This window comes from Etheostoma cragini, chromosome 6, assembly GCF_013103735.1.
Source record: "Etheostoma cragini isolate CJK2018 chromosome 6, CSU_Ecrag_1.0, whole genome shotgun sequence".
NCBI classification, from domain to species: domain Eukaryota; kingdom Metazoa; phylum Chordata; class Actinopteri; order Perciformes; family Percidae; genus Etheostoma; species Etheostoma cragini.
The window spans coordinates 24822662-24839574 of NC_048412.1; the positions used below are offsets into that span (position 1 = coordinate 24822662).

A 16913-nucleotide genomic window follows, 5' to 3' on the forward strand; every position below is an offset into this window, starting at 1 on the left:
CAGTGACAGAATGATCACCAGCTACAAGAAAAAAATTGTGGAGCACCCCAAAGCAACAACCAAGACACACATTCCTTGGAAGAGTTTTCAGCCAAGCCGCATTGAGGAAAATATCACAAAGAGATGAGATTTGTGTCAGTTTCCTTAACATCATGTACACTAGCAAACATTTTCCTTATTCGAGGAGATGGATTAGGAGAAACTCGGATAGTTTTACACCTGCTGGAAAAAGTTTCTTTCTCGGACAGATTTCCTACACAAGTTTTTGCAAGAGACTTCAGGCAGGGGAAGCTTTGCTGTGATAGCAGCGCAGCTGGATGAAAGGAAAGCATCATTACTAGCAGCGGTGCATCTTTGTATTCAAAGAATAATCTAAAATCCAAAACAAATGGAAATCTGACACTGAAGTAAATTAGTGTAAATGAGTAGGTTTTCACAGATGAAGAGCAAAGTACTTTTAGTACATAGTACTTATCGCAGTAAATTTGGTGCTCGATGATACATTGAGGATGTGTTGTAAAAAACCTAAGTGCATCAAAAGTGAAAGACTGAGCCAAAGAAAAAGTGAAGTGAAAATACACTTTCCAAGTTCTTATGTGTCCCTGTATTTATTGGCCAGTTATCTGAATGCTGTGTATCGTTTGTGCCAAATGTCTTTCTAGTCTTTTGATTGTATTTTTTTATTTATTTCTTTTATATCAAAATTCCACTTTATCTTCATGTAAATCATTGGTCTATTTTACTGAAATCAACTTAAACTCCAGGGTGTTAATATACATGTTTTCTTTTTCACTCATAATTCTACATATCATCCAATCACAACAGCTGCTAGTACTACTACAGTAGTAGTACAGTACTACTACAATAGGGCAGGACTAGGTGGGAAAACACATGAATTTTGATAAGACCCTTCTTACTGTGGCCTCATTGGCTAGTGATGGGATATGTATCAGATTTAGGACCACATATGAAAGTAGCCCAAATCTCATTGGGAAAAAAATCTGATTTCTGTGTCCAAACTACTCTGGAAAAAAAAAAAATTGACACATGAGAGCAACAAAAGAAAATTTGCATTTGGGCAAAACATTTGCAATGTGAATGTAGCCTTTAGTCTAGTTGCTAAGCCATGCCCGTGTTTGGGTGATTTAAGTCCGCCCATGAATTCTGTTTCACTCTGAAGTCTGTCTGTTTCACTGTGACTTTAAAAGAATACTTTGAACTTTAATGAAGGGTTATGTGCTGGATTATTACTTGAACAGACACAGTGAAATTAGAGGTGACCGATAAGAGAGTGCTATCAATCTTCTCTCATATCTCAGTGGCAATAAAGCTTATTTTGCAAAATGTCGACTATTACTTCAAAGGCAAAATGATGAAAAAGTGATATTTGAACTGTCGAATAATGATAATATTTAGAAAAATATTACCTTTGTATCTCCATAACCCAGGAAAATCCAGTCCGATGCCATGACCTCGTAATTAGTCATTTGACTACATTCCAGACCAATCTTTTCTTCCCTCTTTTTGCTTGAATTTATGTTCAAAAACAGTAAAGTTTTTAAAGTTGTTCAGGTCTTTCTCTGTCCCTCTCACCTGTTTTAGCTGAGTCTCTGAGTTGACATGCACATCACACGTCTCACAGTAAAACGTTTTGTTCTGCAGGCCAGTTGTTGATTTGGTGGTTGTAGCCAGTTTGCTTTTGACTCCTGACCGGGGGAAAGACTTGATGGAACCCACGCCGGTCCTGGCCTCGAGCATTGTCTTGTGCTTTGTACCTGCAAGTTCAAACAGGAAGCAACACGGTCAGTAGATTAACTTCATTTGATACATGCTGCCTAAAGGGAAGGTGTTGTCCCTTTTCTGGTGTAGGAAATATGAGGGTCAGTGTAAAAGGGTCAACTTGAAAGTTACCCTGACATGTCCCTCATAAAACTAAAGAACTCCTATGAAAAATGTCATTGTTCACACAAATCACAAATGTCGGCGCAGGGCACTGTTTGCTTTGAGGTTTGGCTCAGTCTCGCATTGCCAGACATTCATCTACAGCGATGCGGAGGAGGGTCTGCCTAGTCCACATAACATTCCGGGATGGGAGAAAAACGTACTCTGGTTTATTGGCATTTCTAATCACATTTGTCATGGGCGGCGCTAAGCGCCAGACAGAGCCCTGGTGCGACTGCAAAATAGCCTCAGGAAAGAACTGGATTCTGTGGAACATTTAAAGGTTCTTTTAGTCGTGCAACAAAAAACACAGATTGGACAGATAATCTAGCTAGCTGTCTGGGTTTACCCTGCAGAGATCTGAAGAGTTGTTAAGCACAGTCCTCATAAATAACATTAAAAAAGCAGAAGGTAACGGACATCTGGCCGAAAGAAAGACATCTGGCAGAATTCCTGTGGCAACGGAGCAATCCCGGAAATGGGACTTTCCAAATATAGACTAGTCTTTAAATGACTGGACTTTAATGTGCATTTGCCATTCTATGCCCGTTTAATTCCTTGCCGATACAGATATCGTCAAGGTATGCTCTTGAAAGGTTGATAGTTTAGATGTTTTTGAAATGGGGTAGTATGAGCTACTTATCCTTAGTCGTAGTATTACCATAGAAACAACATTTTAGAATGAAATTGATTACATTAGTTTGTTAGTTTTGTTAGTTCCTAACCCTTTAAAAACACCAAAGTCACACAAAAAACACAAACACTAACTAACCGATTGAGGCAGCGATAGACCAGCAACTCCCATGTTCTGCAAGGTAAAATTAGTGTTTTCTTTAAAGGAGTCTGTTGGCTTTGAATATAGCATAGAATGGCTTGAATTCACTCATGTAAACTTAAACAGGGCAGTTTAACGGCAATTTAAAGTGATGAAAATACTCTTAGCCCCTCTTATTAAATAAATTTAGCATACACTTGAACTGATTTTAGGTGGGCCTTTTTTTTAGGTGGCTAAAATAAGGTTTTGATGCTGTCCCTGTCCACAGCAGTAACCTTAGCCGACATCGCTTAGGTACGTGTTGATATTCCTGTCTTCTTCTCCAAAACTAGAACACAGGTGTTTTATTCAACCCACTTCAAAAAATGTGAACTATCCCTTTAAAACAGCAGCAGCTTTCAGCACGCACACACATTTTAATTCAAATCTGGGTCATGATGATAAATGGTGGGGTCAAGCACAACAGTATTTGGGAAATTTACAACATTTTTCAATTTTTTTGTTTTATTTTTTGACGAAAGTTGCCCCTAGCCCCACTCTTACATTTTAAACTGCTCTATTTATATATACTTCAGACATGTCCATCCCTTTCTTCCTTCACTATCGCAGCAGCCCAAATAATACTGCTGAGACACTGAATGAAAAGATGAGCACATGCTGGTTATGAAAGCATCACACGCTCTCTGTTGAACATCACGCCTTGGCCTGGCTTTCTGGAACTTCGAGGTCACCTGTGTAATCCAGTCTAGACTGCTTTACAACAATCTGGTTTGATTTTTCTCTCTTGTTCAAATGTTTGATAAAATGTTCACTATAAAAGACGTACGCTATCAGGCAAAAGCAGTGGGACATTCCATTGCATGATGATTCTGATTACTGTTATATCCCCTCTCTGCGTGTTTTGAAAGAAATTAGAAATTAGTTTGACATAGTGATTCAGAATACCATCTTTGTTTTCTAAAGAAAGACTTGTCCCACAATACCTGATCAATGTTGAATACAAGGAGTCTATGGAAACTACTAACAACCCCCCAAAACATTTGAAAATGTGTTTTTTTAGACTTGATTTGTTGTTGAAGAAAGCCAATATAACTCAATAACGACGACAAAGAATACTTTGTCATTGCCAAAAACCAGCACATAACAACCCTCTTCACAAAAAGCATCGGCTGAACAATAATACACTGATGCTGGGGTGTTTTTCATGGAAATTGCATGCCAGAAAGGAAAAACTTACTCATCAACTTACATTGATGAGTAAAACTTTTTTTTCTGTACAAATAATAACTACTGTTGGTAAATGCTCAACTGAAGTTTACATTTGCACAATCATTGGAGGCTTGTGTCATGTGGACACGCCAACAGTTTTGTTGTCATTACTTAGAATTCCTCATTGGGGAGACAGAAACTATGCACTATAGCTTTAAAGGTCCCATGAAATGACGCTCTTTGGATGCTTTTATTTAGACCTTGTCTAGCCTAATACCATATCTGAAGTCTCTTTCCCAAAATTCAGCCTTGGTGCAGAGTTGCACCCACTAGAGCCAGTCCTACAATGAGCTTTCCTTAGGACGTGCCATTTCTGAGTCTGCAGCTTTGAGGAGGAGAGAGGGCGGGGGCAAGGTAGAGGGTGGGGTTGTGGCCTTGACCAACTGCAACTTTGCCCGTTTCAAAGCGATGATGTTTTTTTCTCTCATGGGTGGCCCAAATTCTCTGGGCAGGCAAAGCAGAGAAAGGGGAGGAAACCTTGCCCCATATGAGGTCATAAGATCAGCTTCCAGATCAGCCCATCTGATTTGTTTTGCTTGTAACAGAGTATTTTTAATGTGTGGTATTAGTACTTTTATTTAAGTAAAGGACCTCAATACTTCTTCCACCACGGCCTGTCTCTCACATGCCTCTTACCGCTGTTGTGAGCCTCCAGCTGCGACGCCGAGTTGACCGCCACTTTGCACAGCGAGCAGTACAGAAGACGCCGAGCTTTCTCCTCCTCTGTTTCCGCGTCTGTCTCCGCCTCGGGTTCGGCCTCAGGCTGCACGTCTGGTTCTGATGGGGAGTCTAGAGCCAATTCCCCTCCAGCAGCTGAGGTAGTCTCTGGGGCTGTGGCTGTGGCTGCAGTTGGGCTCGGGAGTATTGCTGAGGCCGCAGGTGCCGGCGTTGGCGTCGTGAGGGTTGTTAAAGATGCCAAGGGTAGTGCCGGTCTGAGCCCGGGGGATAGTGGTAGGGGCACTGCTCCAGGAACACCATCTGCACACAGGAAATAGATCATTTGTTTAGAATCATATGGCTTTCATTCATCATTTAGGGGCAAACATCTTTTATTCATGTGATGTTCAACAAACAGGTGGCAGAACTTGTTTTGTCAGTCTTTGAGATTTGGACATGAGACTAAACATACCAACAAAACAAAAATGCCAGATTATTACCATAGTCGAAAACCTGGAGTGAGTAAAATGGGTTTCCTAAGGAGTATGTGAGAGTTGGGTTAAAGGATAGATTTTCTGTTGATTTGAATTGGTCTCACACATTGGTGTGAGTTAAGATTTCAATTTAAGTCACTGTCCAAACCATGAAATACAGAGTTTGTGAAGAGGAAAAGAACATAGGACTGGGCGATACAAATGCAAAGAAAAAATGATCTTCCCCACTTTCTCTGGAAAAAGTTTCAAGGCTCTTAGAGAAAGCCCCCTCAACAATATCTGCTTTTTCCAGCACATAATAGATAATAATCTTACCATGATAAATACAAGCTGCAGCCTTATAAGCAAGGTTGGGAATTTGGATGTTTAACAGATACATGAAACTGATTATAACCTCAGTGGCTAACAACATTTTGGAATTGATATGGATTATATACCAAAATGCATACAAAAGTAGAAAATGAAAATTGTCCATGTCTTTCTAAATGTATAAAATTAGAATGAGGAACAGGTCTGTGTGCTAAAAACTAAAGACAGTAAAATGTCACAAAATGACCCATTTATATTTCTGCAGGAGATTGATGTCAAACTGGTATCAGACTCAACTTTCAGAGGCAGAAAACCCTGAATTATATTCACGATAAAGTAGTGAATGGGTTCATTTTCAAATTCAGATGATAATTGATTTGTGTCATGGTATGTATGTACATATCAAACAAAATGCAATCTATATCATTGAAATAGACAGCTCCGCAAAATAATCAGCCCTTTAATCTATTGTTAGTGCATGAGATCACGTTGACATGACAAATAGCTGCTGTACTCTGAAAGAAAGGTCTGATATTTTTAGGCATGAGGACGGCAGTGGATCAATACTCTTGACTCATAAAACAACCACATGTCAGTGTATGGAACACAGAGCACTTGCTGCCACACATAGGACCTACGGAAATTTAATTTTGCCTTGAGTGCGCCACCCGATCGATGCCAATGCCTCTGAGTTGTCCGCACTCCGGCGCCCCAAAATGAAGATCAGCCAGCAGGAGAGCAATCAATACTGAATTATGTCATGCTATTTTTGTAAGCCATTATGTATGGTTGTCATTTTACTTAAGAAATACATCAGATGTTTGAAGCAGCATTTATGTTTCTGCCATGACCTGTGGTGAAAGAATTACAGCCATCCTTTACAGAAGTGGAATCAGCGAGAAGCCTTTTGTGAATGTTGGCTATGTATTCTGGCTGAGGTATTGAATGACGTTCAAGGATTGTAGCTCATCACTCTGGAGAGAAGCTTCAGCTACATGTTTGAAATGTATGTAAATGCACGCATTTTTCTTTTAGCATTTCGGTGTTGGTGAGCATCCAATCCATTAACCTTTGAAATGGATTTGAGGCACATTCATACTACTAACACTCTTTCTTACAGTTGACTGACTCCAACTGTGAAATTTGCTGCGCTTTCAATTCTGCTGTCTTGTCTGAATGCAGATCTTTAAAGTAATGAACAGGAGCAGGTGGGAAATAAACATACAGGAAATAGGATGTCTGCATTAAAATGAAGGGGAAAGCTGCAACAGCGTTTGCTCTAATATGTAACAAAATCATAAAACACATGATAGCAAATGCCTTATTATTATTATTATTATTATTATTATTATTATTATTATTATTATACTGCCTGCACTGAACCCCAAAATAAACTACAATCAACTGCCAAAACAGATGCTAGCCTATGACTTTTAACCATGAAGTGCAACATTTTATTTTTAAATCTTCTGCTTTGTTAAGATACTCCATCCATCCCTCCCCATAGGTACATCCCCCAGCTCTTCCTTGGAGATCTTGAGATGTTTCCAGGCCTTAGTGAGATCTGTGAGATATATAATCCCTCTGGTGGTCATCCCCGGGGCTTCCTCCCACTTGGTCATGTCTGTCTGTCTCATGTCCGCAGGGAGTTATCCAGGAAGACTGAACCTTCTCAACGGACACCTTTCAACGTGTGAATGCAGCAGTTTTACCCCAAGCTCCTTCAGGATGTTTGATCTCCCTAACTTATCTCTAACAGGGCTTTCACTGCAGAAGTGCCAGAGCAAGGCCATTATTTCCAAAAGGCTCTGTCTCGGGCAGCTTCGCAAGTCAAAGCAGCACGCACTATACTGATTTTCCACCAGGTTATGTAACATTAAGTCAACTTAATACTCTGATCTCCACATTATGTGTCCAGTGGGATTTAGGCATTGCCAGGTGACAATTCTACTGAGGAGAAGAATGGTGGAAAAGTTCATTCAGAGTTCCGTTTTCTCTCTCATTCTACTGGGACTTCAAAAAAAATCTCAAGATGGCAGCCAACAAATTAGAGAGGAAGGGGATCCTGGTTATTAAAGTGATACTATGATACTCTCAATTCCAGACACTACCTCATGCAAACTATTTGTTCTTTTGCATTTGGACGCTCCATAAGGGGAGCCCATCCACTCTTTGAAGGAAACTCATTTTTGCATTTGTTTGGTATTCACCCAAAGCTCATGATCAAAGCTGTGGGTTTTAACAACAACAGTTAAATCAAGAGCTTTGCCAAAACAAAACCCCATTTTACTTGATCCATGGGTGATTTTTAGACCTTTTTAGGGGGGCTCAAGGCCTAAATTTCGACTCAGTCCCCCTAAAAAAATGTATATATATATATTTCTTTTCAATCAGTGTTGCTGCTTCAAGTGAGAGATTGCAAACTTGTCTGTTAGTGAACAAATGACAAACAATTACATGGTCAAAGGACGTGAAACAGGTTTAATATCCTGTGTTGCCAATGCTATGCACCTGTACCCCAGTCAAGTAAAAGGTTACCAGAAACCTAGTGTTGGTCAATCAGAGGTGGTTGTGCCAGCCTCCCGCCTTCGGCAGAATCTCGCTCTACCTAATCTGTCAGAAAGAGAGCTGGAGTGCTGTTGTGAAGTTTATGGTTGGTAGTCCCCAGAGAGGAAGTTGGTAATTTCATGGCGCAGATTGGAACCCAAATTGAAACATTAGCAACTAAAATTACTGAATGTTACAACACTGTGTCAAATAAGTTGTTATTAATAGCTATGTTTCCATCCACACGTTTTTATCCGAATTAAGTAATATCAAATAAAAAATGCCTTATGGAAAATTTGATGGAATTTCATGAATTTCGACTCAAAGGAAATGCGTTCTCATCAGATTTGATCTTGATTGATATATGGCTTATGTGAAAAACACTGATGGAAACGTTATTTTCCAAATAAATAATGGAATGCGATTAAGTTTTAGGTCATTTTAGTGTTGCAACCCTCCACAAAACAAAGAAAAAGTTTTAATTAATTTCCGCCCAGTATTTCAACTCCGTTTGCACACATGGCGGATGTCAACAAAGACGGATGTAAGGGGACAAACAAGGAGACAAGACAGTTTTTGAATATAATTTACGAGCAAAATATAGCATCTATCTTAGATAGCAAAAATTGAAGAAATGCCATTATTTATCATGAACGCGCAAAGGAAATGGCCAAAAAAGTTACAACAAGCCGTGGGACGTCCTCAAACAGCGATACATGTCTCAAAAAAGAGATGTCTCGCAGCGGTGCCGGAGGGACAATAAAAGCCAAGTTGCATCTGCATAGTCACAGCAATGTGTTGATAACATCAATGTTTTCTTATAATAGCTTAATATGGCACTATCAGCTGGAACATAAGCACTATTACAACTTGATCTTTGTTGGTAGAAGGTGCGATCCATTTTGTCTAGAAGGACTTTGTTCCCAAATGTTTGCTTGAATGTTGTGCGATTCAGTGCAAAAATGAATGAAAACACCTTAAAATGTCTCAAATCAATTCGATTTGATCGCAAATCAGCATGTGACATTATTACGCACACGTTTTTATTCACTTTAAAGCCGTTGGATGGAAACACACTTTCATCAGCTTTATTGGCATTAGTTCTTTTTACAGAATTTCAGATGATTCAATTGACAAGTGGATGGAAACTTAGCTAGTGATTTATAAAGTTAGCTGGTGTTGCTCCGTAGCTAGCTCAGAGATTATCAGCTAATAAAATTACTGATTTAGTATGGGGGGGTTAACTCTTTTGCAAGGCACTGTATCTGTGTCACATTCTCATTAAGGATTGAACCCCTCTAAAAGTCTGATTATAGATACTATTTTTAATAAAAGAAAGACATAGACATGGAAGTTGCTAATCTTTGGGATGCGAAAAGTAAATTAGGCCTCAATACTTTAAATAACAAACTGGATTACATAATTAAGAAAATTAAACTACATTCAACAGCTTCTCTTTTTATTCTGTAAGTGCTGAAGCCGTTTGTTTATTCAGACTGTCCCTAATGGGATCTGTCCATCCAGCAAGATGTCTATAGATTACTGCTGCCAGCAGAGGATTGAGCAGTGGTGATGCAACATGGTGCAGCCATGACTAATTGACCTCTACCTGGACATCTGTGTGTGTTTTTAGTAGATGATGCCTAAACTAATCTTAACAAGAACATTTGGCATGAAAAGGCCATTATTCCAGGCTGTTACACTCAACACCCAGACTGGAACATTTATTTAAAGTCCCTGGATTCCAAAAAGGGGAAGCAGTGACTTCACTTATTAGTTGTGCGTAATTTATGTTCTGTTTAATTGGAGTTGAGGCCGAATACGCTACAGGCAATATAAAAAATGTGATGCTTATATATTTAACAAGACGCAAAAAATAAAACCTGAGCACTCATTCTTAAAAGCCATCATTGGCCTTAAATCAACATAACCATACATTACCCTTTCCCATCAAGCCAAAGCCATTACCACCAAGAAAATAATGAATCTGCAAACTATTTATGATGTGGCTGACCTTGTCACTCTTGATGAATAATGTTTATGCCAGGAGCATAACGCCAGCGACCTCTTTACCTTCTGCAATTAGCAACCACCTACTCCCAGTCGTCTCCAGTGTGCCAGGCATCAAAACAACCTGAAATCACAGCGATTAACTCACTCAATCTCACCGTGCTCACCAGTGAGCAAAAAGCTGCCATCGCACCTGCTTCTCTGGGCAGCTTTTCAACTGCGCGGTGACCATGCTGAATGTGGTGCAAGTAAAGGTTTGACGTTCATGTGAGGGCAGTAGGTTTTTGTACGTGAGTCGTCATTTATTGGCAGATGTTCTTACCATGAGCAGGCTAAAATACAGTAAAGGCACCTTCAAAATAATCTTAAAGTGGTAAACCGAGATTTTGTGCTCATTGTCAGGGAGTATTTTCTGGAGCCACGTTGTCTTTGCTGTGACGTTGATTTTCCTGACTGTCACAGATCGCTTTTGTTTCTTTTAAATGAACCTCATTTTGCCTCTTTAATTTATTGAAAGCTGGAAAGTATAACCTGCATTCTTTTCTTCCCAAGAGAATATTTCTCTGGCAAAGCATGACTTCACACTGACAAAGTGTTTTGAACAGCAAATGCCAGTTGGTGGGGGAGTACATTGTTCAAGTGCTATTATTAAGGAATACTCCAACATTTTGGCAATCTGCTTGCTTGCTCTGGTACTTGGAGTGTGGAGATCAATATCAATTTCATTTTGAGGAATTCAGTAGAGAGATGGCTCCATGATTTGTTTCTTACCAATCTAACTTAGCGCAAAGACTGGACTGAGAAGAAAACAGGCACCAAAAGTGGATAAATATACCTTCCATCACTTGAGCGGGAATGTTCATTCTTCAACCTAGAAATAGTAGTTTGACATCTCAGTGTAATCTTATCTCTAGCTCAACACTTAACGCACAGACATGAGAGTGTTATCAATCTTACCATCTAAGTCTCAGCAATACAATAAATACTAATGTATCTCAAAAAGTGTCAAACTATTCCTTTGAATGGCAATCTTTGGAGTTGTTTTTTTAACCACGGCTGGGTATAGTTTGAATTTGTTTTCCAATACCGGTGCTAAAACGATACATTTTAAACAATCCAGTGCATTAACGGTCACTGACTGATACTTAAAAAAAAAAAAGAAGAGCAACTTTAAGACTAAGACCATATGGTCAAATTAAAGCTAAGCAACATTGTGTCTTTAGCTGCAGACTGTTGTACGTCCCTGTGTTGGAATCTTTTTGAGTGAAATACAGCCACACATTAAAATGTTTAGCTCTCAGCATTTTAACCGTGTTTAGCTACGAGCTAACAGTAAGCAAACATCACCTGCTGCCAAGTGTAATGTTTACTAGCGTCACATGCAGTGATGCTTCTGTGGCCGGTAACATCTATTGCAAAGCATCAGAGTGCAGTGCAGTCATTTAAATGTGAAACAAAAGTGAGGCACCGAAATCTGTGTTTCGGTACCCAACGCTATTTTTGACACATCAGAGATGGACATTTTGTAATTGCTAAACGAGGCTCAACGTCAAAAAAGCTTCCCCTGTAATGAATGTACAGAGATGAAATAGACGCTGAGTGGCTTGTCTAAAAGTCCCTTTTTGTGCAAGCATATTTTCCAACATGGCAGAGTATTTCTTTAATTCTACTGACAGTAAGGACAACACAAGTCAGAGCTGATAGCTTTTTAATCTCTCTATGATAGAGTGAAGAAAATTATTATTCAACACGGACAAAAAAGGTTCTGTCTTTATCTGCCTAATTATTACAAAGCCTGGTTGGTGAAGCCATCCCATGTTGAGATAAGCGTGTCTTTGCCCTTGTGTTGGGGTGAACCCATCTACCACAGTGTCATTAAAGAGCCATTTGCTGTTGGAAGGGCAGGTGATTAAAGATGTACTTTGGCTGGCCTAGGACGCCGTGCACTCTGGGAAGTCTCCAGTAATCCATATCACCAGCCAGTGTGACCTAACTGGCTCTGCGAGGCCCAGTTAAGAACTCAATCCCCTCTCGATAATGTAGGTAATGACTGTAATCAATCTAAAGTTGGTATGCACGAGTGGGGCCCGACAGCAAAGAAAGAAAGAGATAGAGAGGCCAGGTAAAAGAAAGGATAAGAAGCAAGAACAAAGAAGGATAGATTTGGAAGACAGAGAAAGATAGAGCTGGAAAATTAAAAGTTATATGAAAGTGAAACTCAAAAAGTAAGCAAACTTTGCAAAACAGTATGAAGAAAAAAGGATGGAGAGGAGGGGAAGCGGGTAAAGGACTTGAGAAGGTGAGGAAAGAGATAACATTGAAAGAGAGTAATCGAGTATGGGACATGGAACTCAATAGAGAGAAATTGAGAGGGTGGGAGTAGAAAAAGGCAACAAAGATCGAGAATCAAGAGAAAGGCAGACCAAGACAGGTGCTACAATCTTCGGAGACAGGACAACGCCTCTTTTCTTTCCTCCATTTGTACCTCAGCCTCTCCCAACTCTCCCCTGAGATCTGCTTTGGAAATAGATGAGGAACGCCGCTCTAAAATCCTTCCACTCTACTTAGGCTTTCAGGCAATCACAGGACTCCCCAGAGATCTGATTACCTTTCTCAATGAAGCTGGATTAAGCTCTTTAATTAAATGATTGGGCTTTATTATATGCTGTCACAACTTAAAGGACAGAAATCCCTCAGGGCTCTTGAGTTCTGTCAAATTTTATTTGACGTCTATGATTTTTTTTCCCTCCCCTGTCAGTATTCAAAGTGAGTAAATGAGAAAAGAGTCACGGTTGACTATTCACAGAACAAAAGATTGATAAGGTGAAAAATTTGCATTCACAAATAAGTGTGCGTTGACGCTTGCAATCATCTTTTTCTTTGAAGGGGAAAAAAATCTGACATTATCTCAGACACGTAACAGCGGCAGGAGTCACTGACTGGAATTCACACTGATTTATCTCTTTCCAATTTCATACGTAACAAATGATCCGCACCTAATTTCTGTTGGGAACTTTTTGCGGTTACACATCGCCATCCAAAAATCCTGCAGCCCCGCACAGGTATGGAGCCAATCTAATCACACACTCATCAGGTCTGCTGCTGTCTCTGACGTCTGTCTGTAAGTGCTTTTTACAACCCAGCGCGCAAATACGAAGACTTAGACACAAAGAGAGTGGGGTGGGTGGGAAGGGTGGGGAGGGTGGCGGTGGGCGCCGGTAGTGCATGGGGACCTGAGGAAGAAGACTGGGGAGGGAAAAGGCCTTAGCTCGCCTCCTGCCTCCCTGCAGCCCACTCCATTGTACAGCTGCTGTCAGTGCTGGCAGGGCTCCCCTGACAATCTGCTCTTTAATAGCTAATATCAGGGTACATTTCCTCAGGCACTGGACTGGAACTGAGAAATGGTGGGCTGTGCTGTGGGCATTTCTCTCTCTCCCCCTTTGCCTCTCTCGCTTTATCTCTACTCTCTCTGGCGCTGACGTACGGACACACTAACACACACACACAGACTTGACAGGCAGCTGCTGAGTCACCCGGCTAATCTATACTATCTCGCTGTGTCCAGCTGTCCATCCATTTCAGAACACACACAAGTTCAATGCTGAAGTAAAGTACGCAGATGCTCGGTGCATTTTCTGAAATCTATTCTGTGGTTACACGCCTTCACTCAGACACATTATTCCACTGCGATGCACTTTTGTTTTTTGTACATCAACTTCTGAAACTGCGCTGAAATGGACTTGAAATCTAAAGGAACAGTTTCATTCACAATGAATTTCTTCCATTACAGTGTGTAAGACGTTTTCTGTGTTTCAGTGTTTTACCCGAGCAGCTTGTTTTCTGCTTGCGGCTTTAGAGACTTTTCCTGGGAAATATACATTTTACAGTAGATTTCACAAGTTCACTGAGTGCAGCCTAACATGTTGTCTTTAGATGTCTCCCCTTCTTGGCAACAACTGCATGGTATTGGTGCAACTGAAGAAGTGACTCTTTGAATTAAAAAATAACACAAATAGAAAACATTCTGACAGTATCAAGGGAAACTAAACAGTTGTTGATTGAACTTAATATCTCAGTTCACTGAAGTAAACTGAGTCGGTTTCACGAATATCAAAATTAATGAGACAACTATAAGTAAATCAGTTCAGATGACGCACATTTTTAAGGCTGCAGGGAAACTTAAATGTTTAAGTTGAACCAACGCAAAATGTTTAACAGTGTATTTAAATAATATAACAGCTGCCACAACAAGTACATACTCACTAAAAATGAAGTAATTAGACCTCTAGTTACAAAACAGATCCTGAAAGACACCATCAGGTGTATTTCTGAAACAAAAAACAAGCAAGTACCTTTCATTGTTCCTGGCATGGATACGTGCTTTTGCAATTGTATTATTACAGATCATACATGTTGTTCGCTGGTCATTTTGAAGCAAAACAAACCTATTGAAAGTCCAATCTGCAAAAGCAAACAGAGCTCCCCCTCCCTGTTGTTTCTGTCGACTCCCACTATGGCCATTACTCTTTCCTGAACTCTGCTGTTCATTAGAGCGAGTTTGGTGCCACTGATATACCGTCAAACACTTCAGCCTTACAGATAATGCAGCATTTACCCGCCTCGACAATTCATTTTTCTGACATCGGAGCCCATTAATATTCATTACCCAGTGCCACTCGAGAAAAAACGCTGCCCCTGTGCACTGACGATGTGATAGTGAGATGGTGCAGAAATGTGCTGTGGGTTTTTGAAAGAACACTGAAATGATGGATAGCCATCTGCCGGTTTGGTTCTGAAGGCTTGTAGTTTAGGGTCTCTCGATGTCACTGCCTGTGTATAATGTGTTTGCAATTTTTGCATGTTCTGTAAGTGTATGTTTAATGTCAGGGCTGAGTCCATTGCAGATGGGTATCACAGTGCCGATACAATAGGAGGAGGTTTTTGTGTGAATTTCATCTTTAGGGATGTGCGATACTGCAATATTTGGTCCAGGGCCAGTATCGCCGATTCGATACAATACCGATACTTTTTAATAATTGAGATGGATGCATCATTGAATTGCTGAATCTGAATGATTTGACCTTTGGATTATTAATTACTTAAAACCCAGGACAGAATTTTTTTGTTCCCATTATATCATACAGTCTTTTTAGAAGTTATACAGCTTACCATTGTTTCATTTTTGGCCTGAAAATATAGCCAAAGTGTGCCTGCGCCGCGCTGTGACAGGAGCAGCGTTTAAAAAGCAGCGACACAGACAGCCAGGTCGCCTTTTTGATGAAACCGCAGTGGTGCATACAGAAGAGAAACTGAAACTAAAGTATCGATCTTATTACACTGGTATTGATCAATATCAATTTCAAAGTTGGTATTGTTGATATCTGGCTTGATCTGTCCACCATTACTGTTTAGTACTTATAGGGATGGGAGGGATTATGTATACTACAAATACCAATGCTCATCAAATATGGATGCAAGCAGCAAATTCATACAAAAGCTATATTTGACCTTTTAAGTAGCTTTACGATGTGAAAAAAATCATCTTTTTATTCTTCTCTGTAAAACTACTACAGTTTTAGTAGTACTTAGTACCGACAGACGTGCTATATTAATTTGATGTCTATAGGCAAACATTTAAACCATACAACTAAAAATCACTTTGAGATCTTATCTAGAAAACAAATAATGTCTGTGGGTTGGGTTTGTTGTTGTTTAGCTGCTCAGCAGTAAATGCACTGAGTGAGATTGAATACTGAGCGTTTCACGACTACACTACTTTCTGGCTGCTGTAATTCATTCGAACATTTGAGATGTGTAGTGCACTCTTCAAGAAACTAAAAACTTGCTTTGACATGCCTTTTCATCTCTAAAATCAGTGTTAACTTTCTGTAGATGTTCAGGAAAAAAACTACAAACAGAAACTTTGCTTTTGTCTGAATAAGCAGAAAACACACACGCGACTGGCTCTGCCCTGTTTGTCTTCTTGACTGCGAGAGACTGGGATGAAAAATGGGATTATCAACTAAAAAGTCAATCTGGAGAACATGAAATACTTAAGACTTAAAAGAAGCAGAAAGAGTGAAATTTCATAATAATGGCCATAATTCTACAGATTTACTTGAACATTTCTCATTTTAGGGTTCTATAGTATATTTTGTCTAGATAATTATTTAATTATTTATTCAATCATCTAGATTGATCTCTTTGGGCCTCCATACCATTCTTTGTGTTAGATACCCTTGGAGGCGAGATACTTATTTAGTTACCATTACCTTTTGGGTAGACAAAGAACTGTAAGTAACAAAAAGCTGTTGATGTCAGTGTTTTGGAAGTAAGTTATGTATAGACGTTATATCAGATATGTTAGTCACATTTTCTTATTATGCTGCCGTGGGCTGCATTATGTTTCTTTCCAACCACATTTGCTGCATATCAGTTAGTACTATGCTTCCTTCATTGAAAGCCTGGTTGATTATCAAGTCTTTAAAGGCACTGGAAACCCAAATCCACAATAGCATTCTTACTATGTAATACATGATCTTATATACAAACCGTTTTTCACATATAAACAATGTCCAATGAATCAGGTGCGGACATTGTCCAAAGTTTCCCTTTTACACATTGAGCCTAGAACATGAAATCTGTGTCCATGTGAGGCAAACTTTGACTTAATAAAAATACTTTGTTTGCGTTAGTCGGAGGTGGCACATGGGTTGAGCGTGCAGGAGAGAGGACATGATGCGGATTGCACCACAGTCAGAGGGGGTTTGTAATATGGTCATGAAAAACCAAATCCCCATTCTTGAATCTGACGGTTATTGTGTAGATTTCAGGTTTACGGTAACCACATAGACTGTATATACTTTATATACAAGCATAAACTGTGTATACTGTATATACAGTCTATGGGT

The 16913-nt window shown here is 39.7% G+C and overlaps 1 protein-coding gene across 1 annotated transcript in view; it reads right to left on the reverse strand.

The window, feature by feature from the left end:
• The window catches only part of znf385d (zinc finger protein 385D), an 81379-nt gene that overhangs the window by 6496 nt on the left and 57970 nt on the right, over nucleotides 1–16913 (reverse strand). The window contains exons 5-6 of the mRNA XM_034874665.1: nucleotides 4622–4963; nucleotides 1594–1775 (exon numbers count right to left, since the gene is read on the reverse strand). Of these exons, the coding sequence (XP_034730556.1) occupies nucleotides 1594–1775; nucleotides 4622–4963 (524 nt within the window). The remainder of the gene's footprint in view (nucleotides 1–1593; nucleotides 1776–4621; nucleotides 4964–16913) is intronic.